Genomic DNA, 23,062 nt, shown 5'->3' on the forward strand with positions numbered 1-23,062 from the left:
GTTACCCTAGAGCAGGCTCTCGTTTTCCACACAAACGGGTGTCATTGTCATTATTTGCTAGCTGCTCTCACAGTGCCAGTCTCTCCCCCTGTTTAATTCACCCTTCACAATGCCAGATTAATCTTTTTAGAATATCCTTCTATCAGGTCACTCTGCTGTGCTTTCCCTGTCATATAGAAACGATATGCCTTAGCCAAACCTTCAAAACTCTCCTTGACCTGGCTCCTTCCAGCCCACCTTCTGAGATTTTCCTCAAGGGCTTCAGCTACATTAAACTAGTTGCTGAGGTCTACACCTCTTCCCTTTCCTACTTCTGTGATGATGGCACTTGTCCCCTTTGTTGTCATCAGGATCAAACAATACTTCTTGCCAAAAAGGTCTTGCTCCATTTGCTCCCAGCAAGAATTCTGCGACTTTCTCAACGATCTCTCAATTCTCTGAATTCTTATAGCTCTTTGCCCTTATCTTTCTGATGACCTTTCATTCGCCGTCTTGGGTTATAATTAGTTATGCCTCAATTCGCTCAGCAGTCGGTAAGCTTTCTGAGTAGGGACCATCTCTGAATGCCCTGAACACTTTACATGTCAAAGCACAATTGGATAAATGATGACCTGTAAGGAATGACTGGATGAACGTCAGTGTCCAAGGCATGGTCAGACCCTCTCTTCGCTTGACCTAATACTACTTCATCTAATACTCCCTTGACCTCCCTATTCCGGCCACACTGGCTTTCTTTAAGTTCATCCTATTTGATATGCTCCTCCTGCCCCAGTGCCTTTACACATGGAGTTCCTTCTTCCTGGAACACGCAGCTCTGCCTAGAACACCCAGGTAACCTCTCCTCCTTGAGATTTCAGCTCAATCATCACATCCTCAATAGCGGTTTTGTTCCTCTTTCTGACTATTCCTATTGTGTGAGCTCCCTGGCACCACAAATTCCCATTGCGTTGCCTCTCCTCTGTAACACTGGCCACAGGTACTCATTTACATTTATGGATATGATCATTTGGTTAATGTCCATCTTCCCTGCAAAACTGAGCTCCATGAGGACAGAGACTGCTGGGAAAGTATCTGCTTTAGGTCACCATTGTACACCTCTCGTATAGTAGATGCTCGATGAATATTTGTGGAGAAAACAAATGAATAGTTGACTATATCTGTGTGTGTGTGTGTATGTGCAAACAGCCTATTAGAGTTTTCCAGGCAAGCCTACAGTAGGCAATAATGATAACATCTACCATTTGGTACCTACCATGTGCTAGGCATTGGGTCTAATTCTTTTTGTGTTCTCTTATTTAATCTTGAAAAACGACGCCATGAGTTGGCAACTGTCCTTGTTTTATAGATGAACAAACAGTGACTCGGATAAGTAACTCTGCCCAAAATCTCAAAATTGTTAAATAGCAGAACTAGGATCGACAATCATGCACTCCAAAGTTCATATTAAATAGCATCCCAGAATTACCAAAGGAAATAAAGTGTATTCTTCTTGATCCTTTTGAATATACATGATAAACAAAAAAGACTGACCAAATCCTGCCACATTCTTAAAGCCACACTGTTTACTAAACTGTAGGTTTCTCAACAGCAAAACTGTATATTTCTCAAGGGACTGTGTCTTATTCACCACAGAAACCCCCATGACCACAAGGCCTGGGACAGAGCAGGTGCTCAATATATATTTATGAAATGGACTTGACTTGAAACAAGGTTTGTTATATCCAAGGAACCTAGAACACATATAGCCGGAGTCAAATTTGTGCTCTGGAGAAAGCAAATACAGTCTTGCATCGCTTAATAATGGGGAAACGTTCTTAGAAATGCATTGTTAGGCAATTTTGTCATTGTGTGAACATCACATGTACTTACACAGACCTAAATGGGATAGCCTGCCACACAATTCACCTGTATGGTACTAATCCTATGGGACCACCGTGGTATACACAATCCCTCATTGACTGAAACGTTGTTGTGCAGTGCACGGCTGTAAAGGAGTAGGGAAGGAAAAAATAAGAGACGGGGTACAAAATGTATTGAGCAACTACTGTGTGCTGGCATGCTATTTTAGATGCTTTTTTAAAGTGTTATTTCAGGTATTATCTCACTGAAACCTACAATAACACTATGACACCACTGTATTATTCCTGCTTTGCAGATGAGAAATCTGATGCTCAAAAAAATTTTAAACTCAGGGCTATGTGGTTCCACAGTCTACACAGTTGCTAACCTCAATACAGACAGATGTTAAGTATGGTGACCAGCAACATCGCAGAGAGGGAAGGCCTTCCAGCCAAGGTCAAGGCTGCCTGTAAATCTCCCAGAATGACTGTGTGACATTACTCAGAAACCCATTCGTCTGACCAACTTGGAAGAGGAAGCTTTATATGAGCCTTGGGTCTCATCGTCTCCATTTTGTTTTCCAATATCAGTTATTTTTGCAAGTGACCATCTCATAGTTCTTCATCTGAAAACTCTTGAGGACAAAAAAATGGCTTACTGAAATGGAAGTGCCGTCAGGCTCCTGATTTCTTCCAAAACAATCAGTCAACCCCTGTAATTTATTTACTGCAGTGAATGTCCAACTATCCAGATCCCTCCACAGTGATAAACAGAAAGAGCAACAAATTGTGTTTTCCATGGAAATAACTAAGAATAATGGCCAGAGAAAATCGGAACAATAACATTGAGTCCCATAATACTGCTGAAACTACAAAGTTTGTGAAATGTGGAGCAGTGGGGAATTCAACTTCACATTGAATGAAACTTCTGATCCAGCATAACAGAACACCCTCTACAAGGCAGGAGTAAAGCAATTATGGTTGCAAACTGAATGATTTCAATGAAGTGGTACCATCTTCCCAGTATTGTCTGCTCGACTATTAAATTAGTTAACTCTTGGGACAATATTTCTCCTTTTACATAACTTTCCTATATGCACGCCTTCACCTCACTCTTACAATAACCACATGCTGTACATAAAGCAGGTGTAATTATTATCACCATTTTACAGATGTGGACCCTGAGGCAAGAACAGTAACGGCTCTTCTAGGGGCTCACAGCTAATAGGGGCAGTGTGGGGACTGGAACCTGGTCTATTTAATTCCTGTGGTCTCTCTGTGACCCCTCACTACCTCCTAATAACACACCCACATAGAGGAAGACATTTACTAAGAGTTTCTACACTGGTGACGCCTTTCTGATTGACGACCATCAAGGTATTACTGGGGAGAAAGTCAGTGAAAACTCCATAAGACTGCCTGGTGGGCCAGTGGAAAGTCTGCCGTCAGTCCCCAAAGTCAATCCTGGTAGAATGCTTCAAGCAGTGAGTGACATCCGGGAAACGGTCTATGAGGAGTGTTCATTACAGAGACATGTATACACTTAGAGGCCCGGGCTGCCAAGTATTCTTTCTTTGAGACTTCATCTCTACCGGCAGGGTAAATAGTAATAAAATTAGTAATAATGACAATAATGATAATGATTTATCATATTGGCTAATGTCAGCCATTATGTCTTTAATCCTTATACAACTATACAAAATATTAGCCCCATTTTACAGATGGAAAAACTGACATAAAGCAACTTGTTCCAGATTTGATGCTGGGTTGTCCTCTTTTAAATTCTTTCTAACCTATAATGCTTCTGTCAGATCTAGTTAATTCAGTCAGTCGGGCTAATAATTCGGTCACAAATATTTTAGCCTCCAAACCTTTCCTTTTCCCCTAAACTGTCCCAACGGAGCAATAAGATACCCTGTGGCTTCACTGCGCTGGTTGAAGCCTGGTTACCTTTAAACCGATAGTTTGCCCGAAGTAAAGCGCAGAGACGGTGCCAACACTTTTTAAAGGAATGAGTATTTGCCTCCTTCCATTTGATTTGATGACCTGAGGCTCCCCCAAGACTGTTTGAACTGCATAGTTCTTGAATCAAGTTTATTCCTTACGCATCTGCACTAACTGACATGCTCCTGAAAAAAGAAAGAATATGAGGGAACCCGTGAGATTCATCCTCAACCAAAAGGACAAATCCAGTTGAAGCAGAGTGGGAAAGAGTGAGACAGCTTAGGGGCCCCTGTCACTCTCAAAACACGAAAAGGCTTCCCTGGACACGTTACAGCCATTCCCCAAAGTGGGCTGCAAGACAGCCGCCAAACGAGATGATGGATTCCAAGCAATAGGGAGACAGAGGCTATATTCTTGGGACCTGTGTCTTCCCGAAAAGTGCCCCAAATTCAGCATTGTGTATATTCCTCAGGAACCTGTTACTGTCTGTAGGTGATCCGTGTGAGAAATTCTTTGTGATCTCTTACAAACAGGGTCTCTTATAAAGACCCTGAACTCCATGTCCTGAAAAAGGTCAGTGACCACTATACTGGAAGGATGCCAATCCTGGCTTCCCCTCCCAGAGAGTTTAGGAAATAGATATCACATCAGGGCTTTGGTGTATTACCTCATTTCCTCCTCACACTAGGTCTGCACAGCGAGCATAAAGAGGCCCGGCTTGCAGTTCCCTCAGTCATTCAACAGACATTTATTAAGCACATGCTGTATGTCAGGCACTGTGCTGGGGTACCGTGGTGAGTAATACTGATGCAGCCCCTGCCCCCTTGGGGTTTACTTTCTAAGGAGAAAAAGGAAAGTGAAGAAGTGAGAAGAGAACATAAGAGCAAGGGGGATAGGGGTTACAAGGGGCTGAGAGAAGGAAGAGAGGCGGGTAGCCCTGCTCTCAGCCGCTCCCTCTGCTGGGCATTCCTCCAGCCCGGCTCTCTCCTACCCGCGAGCTCCCTTTCCCACCTGCTCCAGCGCCGCCTATTTTCTAGTCGGGTCCTGGCTGGCCCACGAGCCGCCCCTCCCCCGTCCCCCAACCCGCCCCGGCTCAACGGTCCCCGCGGGAACCCCGCCTGTGCCCACCGTCCCTGCTCCCTCCTCCGACCTTGAGAGCCTGCGCCCAGCGTCCACAATGGGAAATGAGGCCAGTTACCCGGAGGAAATGTGCTCCCAGTTTGACCATGATGAAATTAAAAGGCTGAGCAAGAGGTTTAAGAAGCTGGACTTGGACAATTCGGGCTCTCTGAGCGTGGATGAGTTCCTGTCGCTGCCCCAGCTGCAGCGGAATCCGTTGGCGAAGAGAGTGATCGACGTCTTCGACACCGACGGCAATGGCGTAGTGGACTTCAAGGAATTCATCGTGGGGACCTCCCAGTTCAGTGTCAAGGGCAGCGAGGAGCAGAAGCTAAGGTTTGCTTTCAGCATCTACGACATGGACAAAGACGGCTACATTTCCAACGGAGAGCTCTTCCAGGTGCTGAAGTTGATGGTGGGGGACGACACCCTGACAGACTGGGAGTTACAGGAGGTCGTCGACAAAACCATCATCTGCCTGGATACAGACGGCGATGGGAAAATATCCTACGAGGAATTCAGCGCTGTGGTCCGAGGCCTGGAGATCCACAAGAACTTGGTGGTGGCTGTGTGAGCTGTTTTTTTAAAGAGCACCACCCAACAACAACTTTTTCTTTCTCCTCTCTCTCTTTCAAGATCAGCTCAAGATGACCAGCAACTGTCACTCTGACTTACTCGGAAGTATTTTCTCTTTGGAAAGCCAAATTTGCTAACATAAACCTCATGACCAACTCTGTTCCTAATTATCCTTCTCTCAGTGACTCAGGGTAGTACCCTGAGTGGCAGAGAACAGGTGAAGGAGCATGGTGGGGAAAGAAATGGCTTTTATAAACGTCTTTTTCTTTGTTGAGATTCAGAGACCAAACTATAAAGAGTCAACAAGAACTTTAGAAGTTCAAAAACAAGAAAATATACATCTTTGCCTTTACCTCTCATGGTTTTATATGTGGGAGAAAATTATACAGTTCAAATCAAGTGTTAGGTGAACTGTTTTCATTTACTTGTGGTGTCAGGTGTCTTTTGACAGACTGTGTCAACTTCCCTATTGTAGCAACAGGGATGAATATATTTCTCATGGCTGAGCACCTTTAATTACCTCTCTCTGGGCAACAAAAGTCCATCTTTTCCTTTCCCAGGCCACAGCCAACTCCCCATGATGCTTCCAGAAATCCCTGAGCATGTTTTGCGGGGTAGGCATCAGGTCAGGCTCTTCCTGTCTCCTTGCTTCAGCTCCCGAACACAAACTGGTCTCGGGGCTCTTGTAAGAAATGCTAAGCCTGGACTAAGTGCCCAGCCCAACTCTCAGCCTCTGGCAGCAGGTTTTGAGGGTTGGCTGCCACCCCAGTGTTAAGTTCAGTTAAGAAGGCTTCCAGCCAAGCAGGGCAGAGAGCTCTCTCACCTCCAACACTCAGCCCCACCCCAGCTGGAGAGAAAGGGACAGATTCAGAGTCATGCTTCCCATGGGTAGAGGTAGTGAAGATTCCGGCTGCAGGGGACTGTCGCCAGGATGCTGAAGTGGTGTTGCTCCTGGTACTCAAAAGATGCAGACATGGGCAAGCACCTCTTTGCAGCAGAAGTGAATTCTTTCTGCACTAGCGAAGCTTAGTTTTGAAACTCAAACCCAGGGCCTGACAGGGAAGCTAATCTCTCATTCGGGGAAGCTTTTTCTCTAATATAACATTCAACCCAGAGTCCCTCACACCCTAATAATCCTGCAGCCAAGGGGTGTGCTGGAGCCTGTTCACACTGGTGAGAGCCAGTGTGTGTGCATCTCTCCCCAGCTCCAGGTTCAGTGACGTCACGTTGACAGCTTGAAATTGGCCGGGACTAGGACATCATGGAAAAGAGCAAAAACTTAGAGTTGTTTTTGTTGTGTTTTGGAGAGCCAGTGTGCCAGTGAGTACACCACTGTCCACACCCCAGATGTTACCAGCTCTCTGACATCCCACTTACCACTGCCATTTGTCAGAGAACAAACTGTCTTCAGAAGAGCTGGGCTCGCACTGGTCCCAGCATCTGCTTCTTTAACCCAGCCCTGTTTCTCACAGGGAACCACTCCGCACAGAAGGTGCTTGACACCAGGACAATGAAACGTATTCTCCCTACACGTACTTAGCCAAGGGACAAAACTCAGGTGACTTTTCTCAGGACACGGAAGGTCCGTTTCAAGGAGGTTTATTATCGTTATATTTTGAAGAAGCTGGTAGCTAGTCTTGACCCAAAAAAAGAAGTAGGAAAAATAAGTCCACAAATTTAATTACTGTCAGGGCACCCATCTACCAAGATACCCTGCCGCACTTTTTATTTAATAGATTACTTAGGAACCACAAAGCATAAGAATCTCTTTAATCCCTTTGCAGTCCTAAAAAAAAAAAAAATGTATCAATAATCAGTAAATGCTCCCAACCCTGTAGTGCTATGAATCACACCCCCATTGCAGGATGACAAAGTTCAAAGACTCAGACACACCTGGGTTTGGATTCAGTCACAACTGGGTTTTTATCACGGTCGCTTCTTATTAGCTATATGAGCATGAGCAAGCTGCTTAACCTCCCTTTGTCATTCCTCCTAATTAAAACGAGGATCCATCTGAGGGTTACTTTGAGTGCCTAGAGTGCAATGGGTTCATTCTCCTAATTCCCTTCTCTTCCCCCTTCCTCTGCTTCTGTTAGATCAATGTATAAGGGAGACAGGAGGCCCAGTGGTTCCTTCTGAGCCCTTGTTTAGCCACACCCACTCTAAAGTGTAATCCTAATCCAGAAAGAAAACAATAGAAACAATGTCAAGGTCTTCCCCAACCCCCTCATCTGCAGAGGGGACAACAGATTTCTTGACTGGAGAAAGTTGAAGAGAGAGACTCTCATTCTAGCCCAATGTGTTTGATGTTGTGGAGGAAACTTTGCATGAGGAAAGTGAGTGTGTGTGATGCCAGCTGAGAGGACCTCTAAAAGAGAGACATAATTTATACACTCTGCAATGTGCACATTAAAATAGGAACATTTTAAAATTATAACTAAGGGTTGAAACATCTTGGATTACACGTTCAAATTTCCACAAGAAGAGGAAAACTATTTCAGCTTCTGGAGTGGCTGGAATTAACAAGCAAATTGCTCAGTCCATTCAGTACCAGCTACCCAAGGTTTTGTGGCAATGACCTTGAACTGAGAGCCTGATTCTAGCTTCAGCAACCGGGAAGATCTGACTGTATGGCTATTTGGGAAGAAAGATCACATTTACTTCCAAATTAGAATCTTTGATTTTTCTCTCTGTTAATTGCTGGTTGTCAGCAGATCTAGTTCTGTCCAACTCCTTGGGGTGATAATAGTAGTTAACATTTATTGAACAACTGTCCCAGGTACTGTTACATTTGTTATTTAATCATCGTAACAGCACTGTGAGGTGGGTGCCATCATCTCACTTTTACAGAGGATGCTGTAGAAAGTTCTAGAATCTCCTCCAAGTGTCCCGGCTGGTAAGTGACAAAACACAGACTTAAACCAATGTTCAGTGAAATAACCAAATTATTTCTGATGGTCTTATTAATGTAATCAAATCAAGCCTCAAGTTTTCACAAAAGTGGTGAATTGCTTGTCAAGCAGCAAGCAGTGCCCCCCTCTTTCGTTCTATGCACTGCAAAGAGAAAACCATAAAACATATTAGGCAAGGCAGTCTTAAATCATCTTCTGCCTTCATCTCATCTTGAAAAATAAGCAACAGTATTTAGATTAAACTGATAACATCAACCAATATGCTTTGAGGTTACAAAGATCAGTAACAATATGTTGTTATGAATCCTCTGTTAATGGATTGTGTCTGCTCTCTACCATATGTTGCAATTCTCCAAGCACTAGACACTTCTTTTTTTGAGACATAGGAAAAAATATGGCCTTAGCACAATTGGTTTATCCTCTAAATCTATCATGCTTTAGAGGCATTCTTAAGGGAAAATCTTCTGGGAATTTTTTTTTAAGTACAAATTCCACTCTTCACTTAGGCTTCCGATTCTCTCTAGTAGGATGTAGAGTAGGTCATGAGTCCGGCTACTGTGTTTTGTCTGTTTTGCATGCCTTGAAAAGGGAGAGGCGTGGATGTTTTTTAAGACAAGGTGGCATCGTGATAGAGGAGTCAGGTCACTAGACTGAGCAGCAGAACTGGACCTCTCTCCTTCCATATTGGCTCCCAGGACTGTCCCAGCAGCTGAAGACAATGTGAACAGCAGCAAATCATGTGTCAGCTTGAAAGGCATTAGCTGACTTAGAATGAAAAACCGTAACACTGAAGGGACACCAGCAGCAATAAAGCTGCGTCGATCAAAGGATAACATCTGACAGCTCTTAGGCTAAAGCTGACCGGCAAAGAAATTGTTTTGTTGTTAGTTTCACATGGTGTTTCTTCTCACAATTTTTTTGGGCAAATATTTTTTAAAAATCTGAAGATTTTAGGGGGCCGACCCCGTGGCCGAGTGGTTAAGCTCACACGCTCCACTTCAGCAGCCTAGGGTTCACATCCTGGGTGCGGACATGGCACCGCTCATTAGGCCATGTTGAGGCGGCATCCTGCATGCCACAACTAGAAGGATCCACAACTAAAAAAAAAAATATATATATATATATATACACACAACTATGTACTGGGAAGATTTGGGGAGAAAAAAGCAGAAAAAAAAGAAAAGATTGGCAACAGTTGTTAGCTCAGGTGGCAATCTTTAAAAAATAAATAAATAAATAAATAGATAAAAATCTGAAGATTTTAAGTAAAAATCAAAATTGGCATAAGGGAATGCAGGCCACTTCAGGATAGGAGTGGTCTTTTATTGGCTAAGGCCCCTCTGAAGCATGGGGCTGAAATTGGCAGTCTCAATAAAGAGAAAGTGATGTGTTCCACTCTTTAGTACAAAAGCTGGAGATGGACTGAAGTGGGGTTTTTTTTCCCAAAAATAAAGCAACTGGTCATAAAACATCCCAACAACTGATATTTTCTAATGACTGAAATAACAGAATAGTTTACAACAAAAGAAGTCCAGGCATATAAAATTTCAAACTTCTGTATGATGAAATCTGACAAAACAACGTTAATAGGAAAACTTTAAAAATGGACAAACATATGTAACATGTTAGGAAAGGAGTTAATAGCTTTTTTTCAATAAAATGCCTCACTTTGTCTGAAATGCATAATTTGGCAAAATATATAAATAAATGATTCACACAAAAGGAGGTCAGAAAAACAAACATCAAAAAACAGCCTCACTAATCGAGCGGCCAGCCGGTAGCCTAGTGGTTGAGTTTGCACGCTCCGTTCGCGCGCTCTGCTTCCGTGACCCTGGGCTCGCCTTTCTGTATCCCAGCAGGGACTTGGGCACCGCTTCTCAGGCCATGCTGTCCCACGTATAAAATAGAGGAGGATAGGCAAAGATGTTAGCTCAGAGCCAATTTTCCTCTGAAAAAAAAAGAGGAAGATTGGCGGCAGATGTTAGCTTAGAGCTAATCTTCCTTAAAAAAACGAAAAATAGGTGATCACATAAAGCCATTAAAATAAATAAATTGATGTGTAACCATAAATCTTTAGAAAATAAATTTTTAAAAAAGCATAATTGTTCTACGTTATGTTTACAACTCTGGAAAATATGTATGTATAGGTCTTGGGTCAGAAGAGAAAATGAAGAGTTGGAAGTAATTGTTTAAATAGTAACAGGATTATAGTTCATCATCTCAAATTTAATTTTTAGCAATATCTTTGAGTTGTTTTAATAATAAGTTGAGATTTTTCCAGAGACTGCACAATGGAGCTCATGTAGCAAATTAAGCATCGAGTCCAGGCTAAAAGATGATTGCCAAGCCTAGAAGGGGCGGGGCTTGGGGAGCGTGAGGAACAGAGAGACAGGGGGCTTCTCCGCGGCAACATGGGCACCTCCAAGGTGATGAGCCGCTGAGCGCGTTCCAGGTTAGAGAAGACAGAGGTGTCCCCGCCCCCGGGCCGGGGAAGTGATGGGAAGATCCCACACACCCTGATTGCTGTCCATCTAGAATATTTTGCTTGTCCAACTGTGAGAGTACTGTTCGTTTCGCCCACGCGGTGTCTCCCAGGAATTTGCAAATCACCTCTTTTGTTTCTTTTGTTGAATGTGATCTTTCAATCTGTCTTCATGGATGAGGAAATTCCAGATTCTCTGAGCCGTACATCTTCTTTCTCTCTTCTCATGATTGTTGTTAAATTTCTTTTAGAAATCTCAAGTGATTACACCGCACAATCTTACCCCACTCTCTCCAGCCAGGCAAAGTCTCTCCCCTGAAAGCTGTGCTTGGTACCGCCGGAGCCCAGCCTCATGCAGGTCTCCATCTTTTCGCTCTCTCCCCGCTCGAGGGCCATATGTGTAGACACAACGTCGAAGCTGCCAAACTTTATTGAACTACTGCTCTACTGGCAAAAATAGTGCGTGACAAAAGAAACAGAAATCAGGTCTTCAAAATTAGAAACAGCATTTGCTTTCTCCTCATCCTGCTTCCAAGTATCTAGGGATTATCAATATTTCAGAAGCTCCGTAGCCTTTCTTTTCTTTACCTCTCACTAAACCCATTATTCCTTCCCCACTCCAGCTCTTATTAAAGAAAAAGAAAATTATTTTGAGCACCAGGATTTAGCTGTACGGACTCAGAGAGGAGATCACGTAAAGTTTAATACACTAGATCACTGAAAAATAAAATGATTTCCCCTGGCTCTTGTAGTCATTTTGCTCTGGGGAAAAGTACTTAATAGGTACTGGAAAATTTTGAAGGTAATTGTTACTGAGTTCTTTTTCAGGTGTTTACTTCATTTAATAAGCATTTCTTGAGCACCTGCTACACACCAGGCTTTTGGAGGCATGCAAAGAAAGGCAACGCCTCAACCCATCAGAGAAAACTTCCTAAGACAACCTCCCTCATTCTTCTCAGTGTTCTGTGTGAGAAATAGTCTGTCTTGAAAGAGGTTATATGCACACCTCAGAGCTAAAGAAGCTTAATCCTTTAAGCTGTCTATCAGGTCAGATTCTTTGGTTGCAAGCAACAGATCAATTTAAGCAAGAAAAAGGGGCTCATCAAAAGAACAGTGGGGAAGCTCAATGTTTTGACGCAAGGAGGAGAGGAACTGATGATGCTTTAGGAACAACAGGACTCCAAGGATGTTAGTGGCAGGAAGCAGGGAACTGTGTCTTTGAGGCACTGGCGTTGAAATAACCCAGCTCCAGCCACTTTCATTGCCACATGTCTCTGCTTCAAATGCAAATTGGCTTATCTTGGGTCACGTGCTTGGCCTCACGTGACCAAGAAGTGAGGAGTCCGTGACTGGTAGCCATGGTGGCCACACCAAAACCACATGAAGTGGGGGAGGGCAGGTCCCCTAGGAAAGGATCCTATGCAAATAAAATCAATACAATACACTTCCAATGTAAGTCAGCTGAAATTACCACATTCAATTTCAAATTTTAACTTTGTTAATTGTAACTGTGTTTTTCTCCCAGTTCCCGTGTTAGGCCCCAGAGTGAAGCACACTGGCATTATGAAGTCAGGACGGCAGGTCTTCTGAGCTCTCCAAGCCTCAGGTTTCTCATCTATCAATTGGGAATATCCATCTCCATCTTTCTCCTTCATGGAATTATTCTAGAAATCTCCTGAGATATACGAAAGTGTTTTAGGGGGAAAATATATATAAATTTATATTATACAAAAAAGATTCTAGCTTTCATATGCTTTTAACCGTTCATTCAAAAAATATTTATTGAAAACCTAGTAAGTGCTAGGCACTCTTCTAGGCCATCAGCGTATGCGCTGAACAAAATGGGCAAAACCCCTGGCCTCTTGGAGCTTGCATTCTAGTTGAGGAGGGAAATAGGCAATAAACAAATATTTTGTCAGGAGAAAAGTAAAACAGGGTATGGGAGATAGACTGTGTCCAGGGGAGGTTGGGGAGGAAGGTAGGATTTGCCTTTTAACCAAAGTGGTTAGGGTAGACTTCACTGATAGGTAACACTTGAGCAGAGACCGGAAGAAAATGAGGAAAGGAGCAATATTGATTCCTGGAAGAGTTTACAGGCAGAGAGAAGAGAGAATGAAGACCCTCAAGCAGGAACTTGCACGATAGATTTAAGGAAGAGAGAGGGGGCCCACGTAGCTGACAGAGTGAACCAATGAGAGAAGAAGGATATGAAGTTAGAAAGTGTGGGACTAAATCATGTAAGGTCTTGTAGCCCCTCGTAAGGACTCTGACATTTACTCTGTATGAGACAGAAACCATCGCTGGGTACTGAGCACGGGATTGACATATTTTGAGTCATTCTGGCTGCTATGCAGAAGACAGACTGAAGAGGTGAGGCAACCAATTAGGAGATTATTTTAACAGTCTAGGTGAGAGATGATGGTGGCTTGGACCAGGTGCTTGGTGGAGGTGGTAGGAAGTCATCAGATTCTGGACATATTTTGAAGGTAGTGTCTACCATGTTTGCAGACACACTATGTACGGGGTGCTAGAGAAAAAGAGGAATCAAAGATGGCTCTAAGGTTTTGGGGCTGAGTAATTGCGAGGATGGAGATTCATTAAGATGAGAAAGACTGTGAGGAGTAGGTTTCACGGGAAAACTTAGGAGTTAATTTTGATGTTCAAGTTTGAGAAGTCTACTAGATATCCAAGTGGAAAGGCTGAGTTGGGAGTTCGGGAAGATATAAATTTGGAAGTCATTGGCACATAGGTGGTATTTAAAGCCATGAGTCTGGGTAAGAAAGTGTCGCTAAACAACTGAAGGCGTGCCAGTGTTTATGATCGGAAAGATGGGGAGGAATCAGTAAACAAGACCGAAGTAGAACAAAGAGAGAGGGATCCTAAAAACAGTGAGGAAACTATATCAAAGAGGATGAAATAATCAACAGTGTCCAAGCTGGTACACGAATAAGGTGAAAATTGACTATTGGATTTGGCAATGTGAAGGTCATTGATGGCTTTGACAGAAGTTGTCCTGATTACTGGTGGGGATGAAAAGCCTAATTGGAGTGGGTCACAGGAAATAATGGGAACAGAGGAATTGAAAAGACTAAGTATAGACAACTCTTTAGAGGACCATAGAAACTAAGTCCTCGCTGTGTGTTAGGAGATGTGGAGGGGGGCCCATGGAGGCTTAGTTCCTAGGACTTAGCCAGTAACACCCAGAGCAATTGATGAGCGAAATCCTTTAACTGCATTTCTTGCTGGAGGTTTAAGAACTAGTCAGTTATCTAACCAGGTGTCAGATGTTGTCTACATCTGAGTAAGATGCAATGCAAAGATGCAAGGGTTTGGGCAATGACAAAATTGATAGTCTTGGCCTCTCCCTGTCACTGGAAGCATGGATGATCTGCTTGGAAGCATGGAAGCTTGGATGACCACTCAGAACATCTGACAGTACAGGCATCTCTCTTTATCTGAATCTAGTCTATTCCTGGAAATGTGTTGGCTAGTGAAGTTCCAGATGTTGAGAGTCCTTTCCATTATCTTATATGGGAAAAGCAATAAAGCATTCCCACCCCAATCAGTTTCTGTAAACGTCACTAAAACACTCTTAGACACCTATAAGTGTTTAATATCTAATGCACAAAGAATGGATCGTTATATATGATAACCCACCAAGGATTTCTGCATAATATGAAGCTTTTAAAAGACCACTTTTTTATGCTTAATTAGTGGGTATTCATGGGTGCAGTATGCAGAGTAGACTTTCCCTCCACAGTGCAATGAATATATATTAATGTAAATGAACAACAAAATAAAATGTTAAAGAAACATAACATTCAGCAAAACAAAATAAGCAAGCAAGGCAATTTTTTTAACGGTTCCTTACTGATTAGAGTTAGCTGAGTGAGACTGGGTGGGAGAGAGAGCACGTGAAGAACCAATGAAGCCATAAATGTCTGAGATTTGCCCCCAGCGAAATCCTGGGACGGTCTTCTCTCCCGGTCACTTGAGACCCCGGAAGTGTGTGGCTGGGAGGTCTCAAATGAAGCTGCAGAGGAGGCGATGGGATGAAGAAAACTTGCCTCTGCTTGTGCTTCTTTGCTTTCGTTTATGCTGCTCTTGATGACATGGGACTGGGCTGCGATTGCATTTCTGAAGGTGGTCTGTCTACTCGTGTCACTTGCAACTGCGATCATTATTTTGTCTGCATCACTTAAATTTATCTTAAAGATTTGACACTGAATGTTCATTGCTCCTCTTCGTCTTCCTCTGACCAATCATCAATGTCAAGTTGAGCAAGTTCCACTGCATTAGAAAAAAAGCTTTTGCTTGATAAGGTGGGGAACACGCGCACGGCTAATGCATAGCGCATTTAAGCAGTGTGGTCCTGGGGGAAGAACAGCTGAGTTACAGTGGCAGCGCCACATCTTATCGCTCGGGCTCAGACACAGTTTAAACATTATCATTGGTGCTCACAGCAGATTATAATGAATTTTCAATTCAGATGGTGAGTTTTGAATAAAAATTTTTGCAAGTTATAGGGAATAGACAGCAGGAGTTCAGATAGCCAGGGGTACCTGTAAACTGGCGTTCACTTGAAGGGCAGTGCGAGCTTGGCATCAGACAGTCCTGGATCCCCTGCCCGGCTCCCCCATTTATTAGCTTGCATGATCTTGGGTAAGGGGGTTAATCTCTATGAGCCTCAGTTTCCTCAGATGTGAACTGAGGATAATAACACTTAACTTACAGGGTTAGTGTAAGAACATAGTATACATATATGGTGTCTGGCGCACACATTAGATGTCCAATTAAAACAAAAACAGTAACTACTTCTATTAGTCAAGTATGTGGGTATAAACAACAGAAATTTAAATAAAGAAATGTATAAAATAAACTGAATACAGCCTATTTGTTATTGATGTAATAAGAGGAAAATGAGACTAGATATTGTTATGCACAAGAAAACAGAGGGGAAGCCCTGCGTTTAAAGGCAAGATGGTTCACTGTCAGTTACGTGTTTTCTTCCTCATCTTGGCAGTGCCTTCTAAGAAAGCGGTGCCAGTCTGTTTGGTGTTTGCTGTATGTTTGATGATGTTAGTGCTGAAGTCCAAAATGAATTCCCCAGTTTGTTCATCATCCATAGCAGTAAATTCACTAAATCCTTCTGGAATAGCCATTTTCTGTGCATATTACAACAGGTCCAGGCCAAGGGCTGTTTTCAGACACATTTGTATATGCTTTCTGGAGGTCAGAGTTATACAGAGATGTCTGTGGAAAAGCCCTAGTCCCTGTAGCCCTTGGGGCCAGTACACCTCTCACCTTGCCTAGACCAGCAAGGTCCTTATTCCCTGGGGCTGGGCTCTGCCTGCATTCACAGGTGGTCTGTTAGTCTTCCTGCCTTGTGTCTCAGCCTCCTGGACCTAGGGTATGCTCTGTTCCCCTGCTCACCTCTAGTCTTTCCTTCCCCAGGGATCTTAGCACCCATCTTTGATCCAGAGCCACTTCTGTGGAGGAAAAGAGATTCCAAGGCCCAGGCTGCACCAAAACCTGAAATCTCCAAGCTCTGCCTCTGAACCCCGCGCCCTCGATAGACTTCCTGGCATCCCTGGGAGGTCTAGCCTTGCCTGAGCCATGCCTGGCTGGCTGTTTCTCCAGGATTGGGGGTAGAGGTGGGGAGAATAAGAGGAAGGAAAACCCCTTCCGGAGGATGGGAGGATCACTCACTTTAGTCAAATAAGGTAGTTAACAGTGTAGGGTCTGGAGCCAGGCTACGTGGCTTTGAATACCAGCTCTAACCTTTGGACACATTACCTGACTCCTTTGTTCGTAAGTTTCCTCACCTATAAAATGGAGACAGTAACAGTACCTACCTAGGTCATTAGGAATATTAAGCAAGTTGCTACCTCAACAAAGTGCTCAGAGTTATGCCTTCCACATATTAAGGGCTAAATAAATATTGATAATGATGATGATGATGATGACCAAAAGCCTCCAGCAGAGGGATGACACCCAGGCTCCTTGGCACTGGCGTTTGAGGGCTTGCTTCATGTGGCCCTGTTTCTCCCTCACAACCATGCCTCATGCACCCTACCCCAAGCCACAGCATCACTATATCACCGTGCCTGCCGGGAGGTCTTGTCAGTCCTTCTTGGTTTCTGCCACCCTCAGCTTAGAGTGCTTCCTTTCCCACCTGAGCCTCTGCATCTTACCTCTCTTTAAATCTTATCTCATGAGCCAGCTTCCCCACAAAACTCAGGAGGTGTGTCTCAGTGCATCATGGAGTATAAATGTTTGCTTCCTCCCTAGACTCAAGCTGTTTAAAGGCAGGGACGTAACCCTCCTATCTCTGTTCCATGGTACTTCGAAGAGTGCCTGGCACATAGTAGGCATTCAGTGTATCACATGTCTTTGCTTCTGAGGATAGACTCCTGTCATCTATGTCAGTTGACTGAATAATACCTAATTTGTAGAGAACTCGTGAGGCTTCTCTTAGATATCAGATGTACACCACTTAGCAAAGTGACTGCCACATAGAGTTATTGCAACTATTGTTGTTGCTGTAACTGCTGCTGTTTTGCTGTGTAGCAGAAAGAGCCCTGCTTTGGAGCAAAACAAACAGGGACTTAGACCAGCTCTGTCACTTAACAGCTTCAGTTTCCTTAACTATGATTTCGGTTATAATACCTATCTAAGTGCAAAAAAAGTAAGCAATCAATATATGTTAGGTCCCTTCTCTTTCTCCTCTATGGCTGTCTAATTGTGTAGCCTGGCTCAATTTACTTCATTTCTCTGGTCCCAGCTTCCTCATCGGTAAAATAAAGACATTGAACTAGATGATCTCTGCGTTCCCTGCCAGATCTAAAGTTCAAAATTATTGAATTCATCATCTTTTCTCCTTAAACCTACTCATTCTATGTCCCTGAGAGAGGTTCTTTCCTTAATAGCTATTCAATGTTTTAATATACAGTCATGTGTCACCTAATGACAGAGATATGTTCTGAGAAATGCATCATTAGGCGATTTCAGCCTTGTGTGAACATCATGGAGTGTACTTAAAACACATCTAGACGGTATAGCCTGCTACACACCTAGGATCTACGGTACTCCTCTTATGGGACCAACATCGCATATGTGGTCTATCATTGACGAAAACATTGTTATGCAGCACAGGACTATATTAAATTGTTTCATTTCTTGGTGTCTCTCTTTCTCTATCTCTCAGGCTATCTGGAGAGTGTAAGGCGGTCCAGATGCAGGGCCTCTGCACAACTTCAGGGACTATTCATGCAGTAGGACTATATATGGGTAGCACCCCGGGAACTGTGCTCTGCAGCATCTTCAGTCCTGGCTGGATTCCTTTCTCAGTTCAGTGTAATGAAGTCTGCAGAGCACACGGGGAAGGATAGTCTCCAGATTTCCTTGGGTCCAGAAAAACAGAATCTGCGTCTGCGTGAACATGAGGCCAGGAGGAGCATCACATTCATGGCCTTTCCTTTCCTCTTCTGCCACAGACTTTGCAGATGGGCATCCAACACTTCTCTGGACTCTTTGTGCTGCTGTGCATCGGGTTTGGTCTGTCCATCTTGACAATCATTGGTGAGCACATCGTGTACAGGCTGCTGCTACCACGAATCAGGAACAAATCTAGGCTGCAGTACTGGCTCCACACCAGTCAGGTGAGTGCCCTGGGCATCTTGCACCAATATTCTTAAACGTCAGAACTCCCTGTGATGGGAGAATCCAGAGCCCTGATGAATGGTACATTACCAAGACAACTAGGGTGGTGTAGATGCTCTAGATGTAGAAGATGGAATTCCCTCTATCTCGTTAACTCACTTTCCCCTTAAATTAGGCTGTCCCGTAATGCCCCTTCCTTTCATATAACCCTCCACTGTTGCTCCCAATGGAAGCAATAGAATTGTTTTTAACCTGGTTTCACTTCATAGTGACAATCTGAAGAGACGGTGTGAAAGATTTGTCTCCTACAGATTCTTTTCTTGCCAAAATTGAAACCCATTAAATGAGCTTGAAGTCCCTATTTTCCTTTAGGTGAACCCACCAGCCGCTGTTCTCTCTGCATTTTCAATGGCGCAGAGGTTTGAAGTTCGCTGGTGGCAAGGCCAAGCCTCATAGGATGGAAGTTCTTTCGTGTAATCCAGACACCAACACACTCACTTGCAGGGAGAACTGAAACTGACAGGCCAACCATTCAAGCACACTCATTGGCACATCTCTCCCTGAAGGAAATTGGCATGGAGAGCCAAAATCTACTCAGAAGGCCTCTCAGTGGTGAAGGGACTCTAGCAAAGGCAGCAGTTCCCCCTGACAGTGGTGAGGGGTGAGGCGAGAGGAGCCATCCTGATCTCCCAGGGACAGGCTTTCCCCTGCCTTTCAGCAGTGAGGCTGCCAGTTCCCACTTCTGCCCCATTCATCGGTTAGGCTGACTTCTCTGCATTGTTAACACAGGACTTTTTTCCTAGATGGGTCACTTTCATTGGTCTAGCTATGCTTGAACCCCGTTCTTCCTACTTTCATCTTAGGAAGTATTTGGTCTGTTAAGGAGGACTCTGAAGACCACTGATCTTCCCAACTGTGTGTTGACACAGTTAGTTTAATTCTCAAGAGTCTGTCTTCCCTTCTTTGTTTTGGCTGCTGAGAAGCTCAGACTTAAGTTTTTGACTTGCCGTTAACAATTGTACAGGCCCTTTTCCATGTGTTAGTTATGATAGCTCTTCTTTATGTCACACACCTTGGTACAACCTGGAGCATTTCTAAGCTTCCTATCAAATTACTTTTTTTTTTCTCCAGGCTGAATAATAACTTAGAATTCTTGTCCTCTTGAGATTTGGGGCTGAATGTTGATCTGTGTTTGGATCCCTGGAAATTTGTTTAAAGAGGCCAAGGTTTGTGGTGATGAGATATGCTATTAAATCTCGGGTGGTACCTTGTCCCTTGTGTGTTTCTGATGATCTCTGCGTGTGACTCTGTTCTTTCTGCCAGCGATTGCATCGAGCACTAAACACATCATTTGTGGAAGAAAGGCAGCAGCGTTTCAAGACTAAACGTGTGGAAAAGAGGTAAGAAGAGGCCAATGCCCAGTGTCTCTATATTTGTTAAAATAAAAGCTTAGAGATGTAACTGAGACTCTGTGCTCAAAAGGTAAATAACTCAGATTGAATTAGGACCAAGTTGTTGATAAACACAATCAGTAAAAATATATGTGGTTTCAAATAGAAAAAGAACAGACAAAACGACCAACATACTTGTACATATACAAACACCGAAATGCAGTGTAGGCAATATATGCCATGGTTAAAAGTGTGGGCGTGGTCTCCAGAGGCAAGCATCTGGATCCAAATCCTGTCTTCATCACTTACAATGTGTGTGGCCTTGGGTAAGTTCCTTATTTAACCTCTCTGTGCCTCAATTTCCTCTTTTGTGAAATTGAGATCAGAACAGTACCTACTTCCTAGAGATGCTGCAAGGATTAAATGAGATAATACTGTCAGGCTCTGAAAACAAAGCATTTCAGCTATTACTATTGTACACAAAGTACACAAAAGACAATTCATAGGACTGCAGGCAACAAACTTCATGCGATATTGCGTTTTTGGCATGTTTCCACTCCCCACTCCTTGCCAGAACTCCTAGGAATATTTGAAATATGCAACAGACGTGTTCTGCTTAGCCCCCTTCCTGGCCATCTTACTACAAGCTCCCCAGAAAAGAGCATCTCATTAGTAGAAGGTAGCAAGCATTAAATACATAGATGACATTTGAAAATGAAACTTCACACCTTCCCCACATCCAGCCTGGGGATGACTATGGCCTCATTCATGGTGGCAAAAGATGTCAGAAACATTTGGGTCTGGCTCCTGGTGGCCTCTGTTGCATGCTGCCTATGGCAGCCCTCCTGCTTCTTTCATATGCCCAGAGGCCTCAGTTTAGGGTGGTACCTCTAAGCAACTCTGTTATCTATGGCAGATCCTCAGCTCAGAGGTTGGCTTTGTGGGTAATCTTGAAATATGACACTCACACTTCTCATTTATAACAGAGGAAAAGGGAAAAGGAGTGAAAAACATGATTCTTTTTCCCTGTTTGTACCTCCTCTGGGACTACCACAGTCTCCTTCTCTCCCGTTTGCATCCAGCTTGTCAGAATCACTTCTGCTGTCTCTTAAACCCTCTTTCCAGTCAGTGAGCACATCCCGTCCCCACCTCAGTCTGTGGCATTCCTGTATCAAATTGCAGCCTTGTCAGAGACAAGCTGCAGACTAATCAGGTCACAGCTGTTCTATGTCACGTTATATATATTTTTTCTATAATTATTTTTAACATAAATTTTTAACAAGAGGAACACAAGAAGACACAGCAGCAAAGACATCATCTCCTAATGACAAGGCATTTGTTTTCCAGTCGTAATAGAAACAAGAAGCCCAGTGATCCCATTTCCAACTGTGATATGACTCCTATTCACATCTTTCTTGCCTCAATGGAGAGCTAAATGCGTCTTTCACACAACTTATCCACTTTTCTTGGCAGAGTCCCTTCTGGAACCCCTTATTTTGAGAAGGAGCTAAGGCAGAACATCCATCATCGCTTATGTTGGGCCCACATTTCCTGTGCCACCTCCCTACAGCCCCACACCCACCTGTACCGTTCCCAGCGCAGTGGGCGTTTAAGGCCCCAGAGCTCTCAGGTCTCTTCCGAATGGTCTGGTGGAAGATTGAACCTCGATGTCATGTAATTGCACTGTGGAAGCTTGTTTTGCTCATTTTTAGTGTTAAATACAGTTCACTCACTGGTCACATTACCCTCTTAGGCTGAGGAAGGCTTGTTACAAAACACAAGTTAAACACTATATAGGCTAACAATATAACACACTCATTCCTTCCAACCAGACACCAAATCTGACATTCAGCATCTGTCATCTTGCATTTGCAGGTAGCCTAGAGCCACGTGTCGATGAGTTATCAGAGCACTTGTGACACTGGCAACTAGAGTTTGTCATGGAATCCAGCTTTTGCTTATTCTTCTATATGATATTCCCAGATAGATGTACAAAGCTCTGGAGGAACCAGATTGGCTATCTCTACTTACCTGATTTCTGTGACTTCTTGGACATTCCAGGAAAGCGTGTAGATGCCCTACTCCCAGGTTCTTCCCACTACAAATCATTCTATGGTACCAGAGTTAGGTCTGCTTGAAAACTCTCCCTCTTTTTTGAGAAGAATATCTACCCAAATGCCTGTCTGCTACAACTTAACATCCCTTCTGTGTGCTCCCTATTTATTGAAAGAATAAAACAATAGATAAATGAATGAATTACTAATGTATGGGTTTGAGGAAAGGCTTGAAGAAATTTGGGGCCATGGTATGAAATTTGGTGGTGTTCCTTTTTTATTTAAAGCAGAGAAAAAAGTAGGCATTGCCAGAGACCATTTATATATAGTCCTTGGTTTACTCAGCATGTGATTTCACATGTTTTGGTCTATCCTTTACCCTACTGAGTTTCTAATACATTTCCTTTTTCCTTTCCTCTCACCCCAAGACGGACAAAAATTGTAAACCGTATAACACACCACAAAAAGATTGTTTTGAAACTATTCAAACTCAATAGGAAAAGACATGAAGGAAAAATGAAAGGGAACTGTAAAGTTAGAAAGAAAATTATAACTGTACCTCTGATCTCAGTGTAAAGCCAGTGGGCTATAGAGGATTCATTATAGAATTTACCCAGCCCAGGACACATGAGAGCTGAGCTCTGGTGCCCTCTGCTCATTTATATGAGACTTAAACTATGAGAAATGTTAAAGAACTGCAGGTGTTTTCAAATGCTTGTGTTTTGATGGCTTGGGGCATGTATCAGTCCGTTTTTGTGGTGTGAGAAATTATCTCAACACTTAATGTTTTAAACAGCAGTGAGTTGCTTATGAGTCTAAGGGTCAGCTGTGCAGTTTACTGATCTGGGCCAAACTTGGCTGAGCTCAGCTTATTTGCTTGTGTCTCTACAGCCAGCTCATGGGGAGAGGGAAAGCAGCTAAGGGCTGGCTGATTGCTGATGGCCTCAGCTGGGTCAACTGGGAAGACTGGGGACTCTCTCCACAGGGTCTATTGTCATCCAGCAGACCAGTCCGGACTTGTTCACACTGCAGCAGAGGGGTGCTGAGACAGACAGTGGAAGTGTGTGAAGCGTGTTAAAAGTTT

The 23,062-nt window shown here is 43.5% G+C and overlaps 2 protein-coding genes across 3 annotated transcripts in view; both read left to right on the forward strand.

The window, feature by feature from the left end:
- GRIN3A (glutamate ionotropic receptor NMDA type subunit 3A) overlaps nucleotides 1-23,062 on the forward strand; it is a 150,769-nt gene that overhangs the window by 121,602 nt on the left and 6,105 nt on the right. For both annotated transcript variants that reach the window (XM_070519106.1, XM_014842182.3), the window contains exons 7-8: nucleotides 18,368-18,532; nucleotides 19,857-19,933. In XM_070519106.1, the coding sequence (XP_070375207.1) occupies nucleotides 18,368-18,532; nucleotides 19,857-19,933 (242 nt within the window). The remainder of the gene's footprint in view (nucleotides 1-18,367; nucleotides 18,533-19,856; nucleotides 19,934-23,062) is intronic.
- PPP3R2 (protein phosphatase 3 regulatory subunit B, beta) lies at nucleotides 4,960-5,475 on the forward strand. The gene has a single exon (XM_014842196.3). It carries the CDS (start codon nucleotides 4,960-4,962, stop codon nucleotides 5,473-5,475), a length of 516 nt encoding a protein of 171 aa, XP_014697682.1.

This window comes from Equus asinus, chromosome 10 (genome assembly GCF_041296235.1).
Source record: "Equus asinus isolate D_3611 breed Donkey chromosome 10, EquAss-T2T_v2, whole genome shotgun sequence".
Classification (NCBI taxonomy): Eukaryota; Metazoa; Chordata; class Mammalia; order Perissodactyla; family Equidae; genus Equus; species Equus asinus.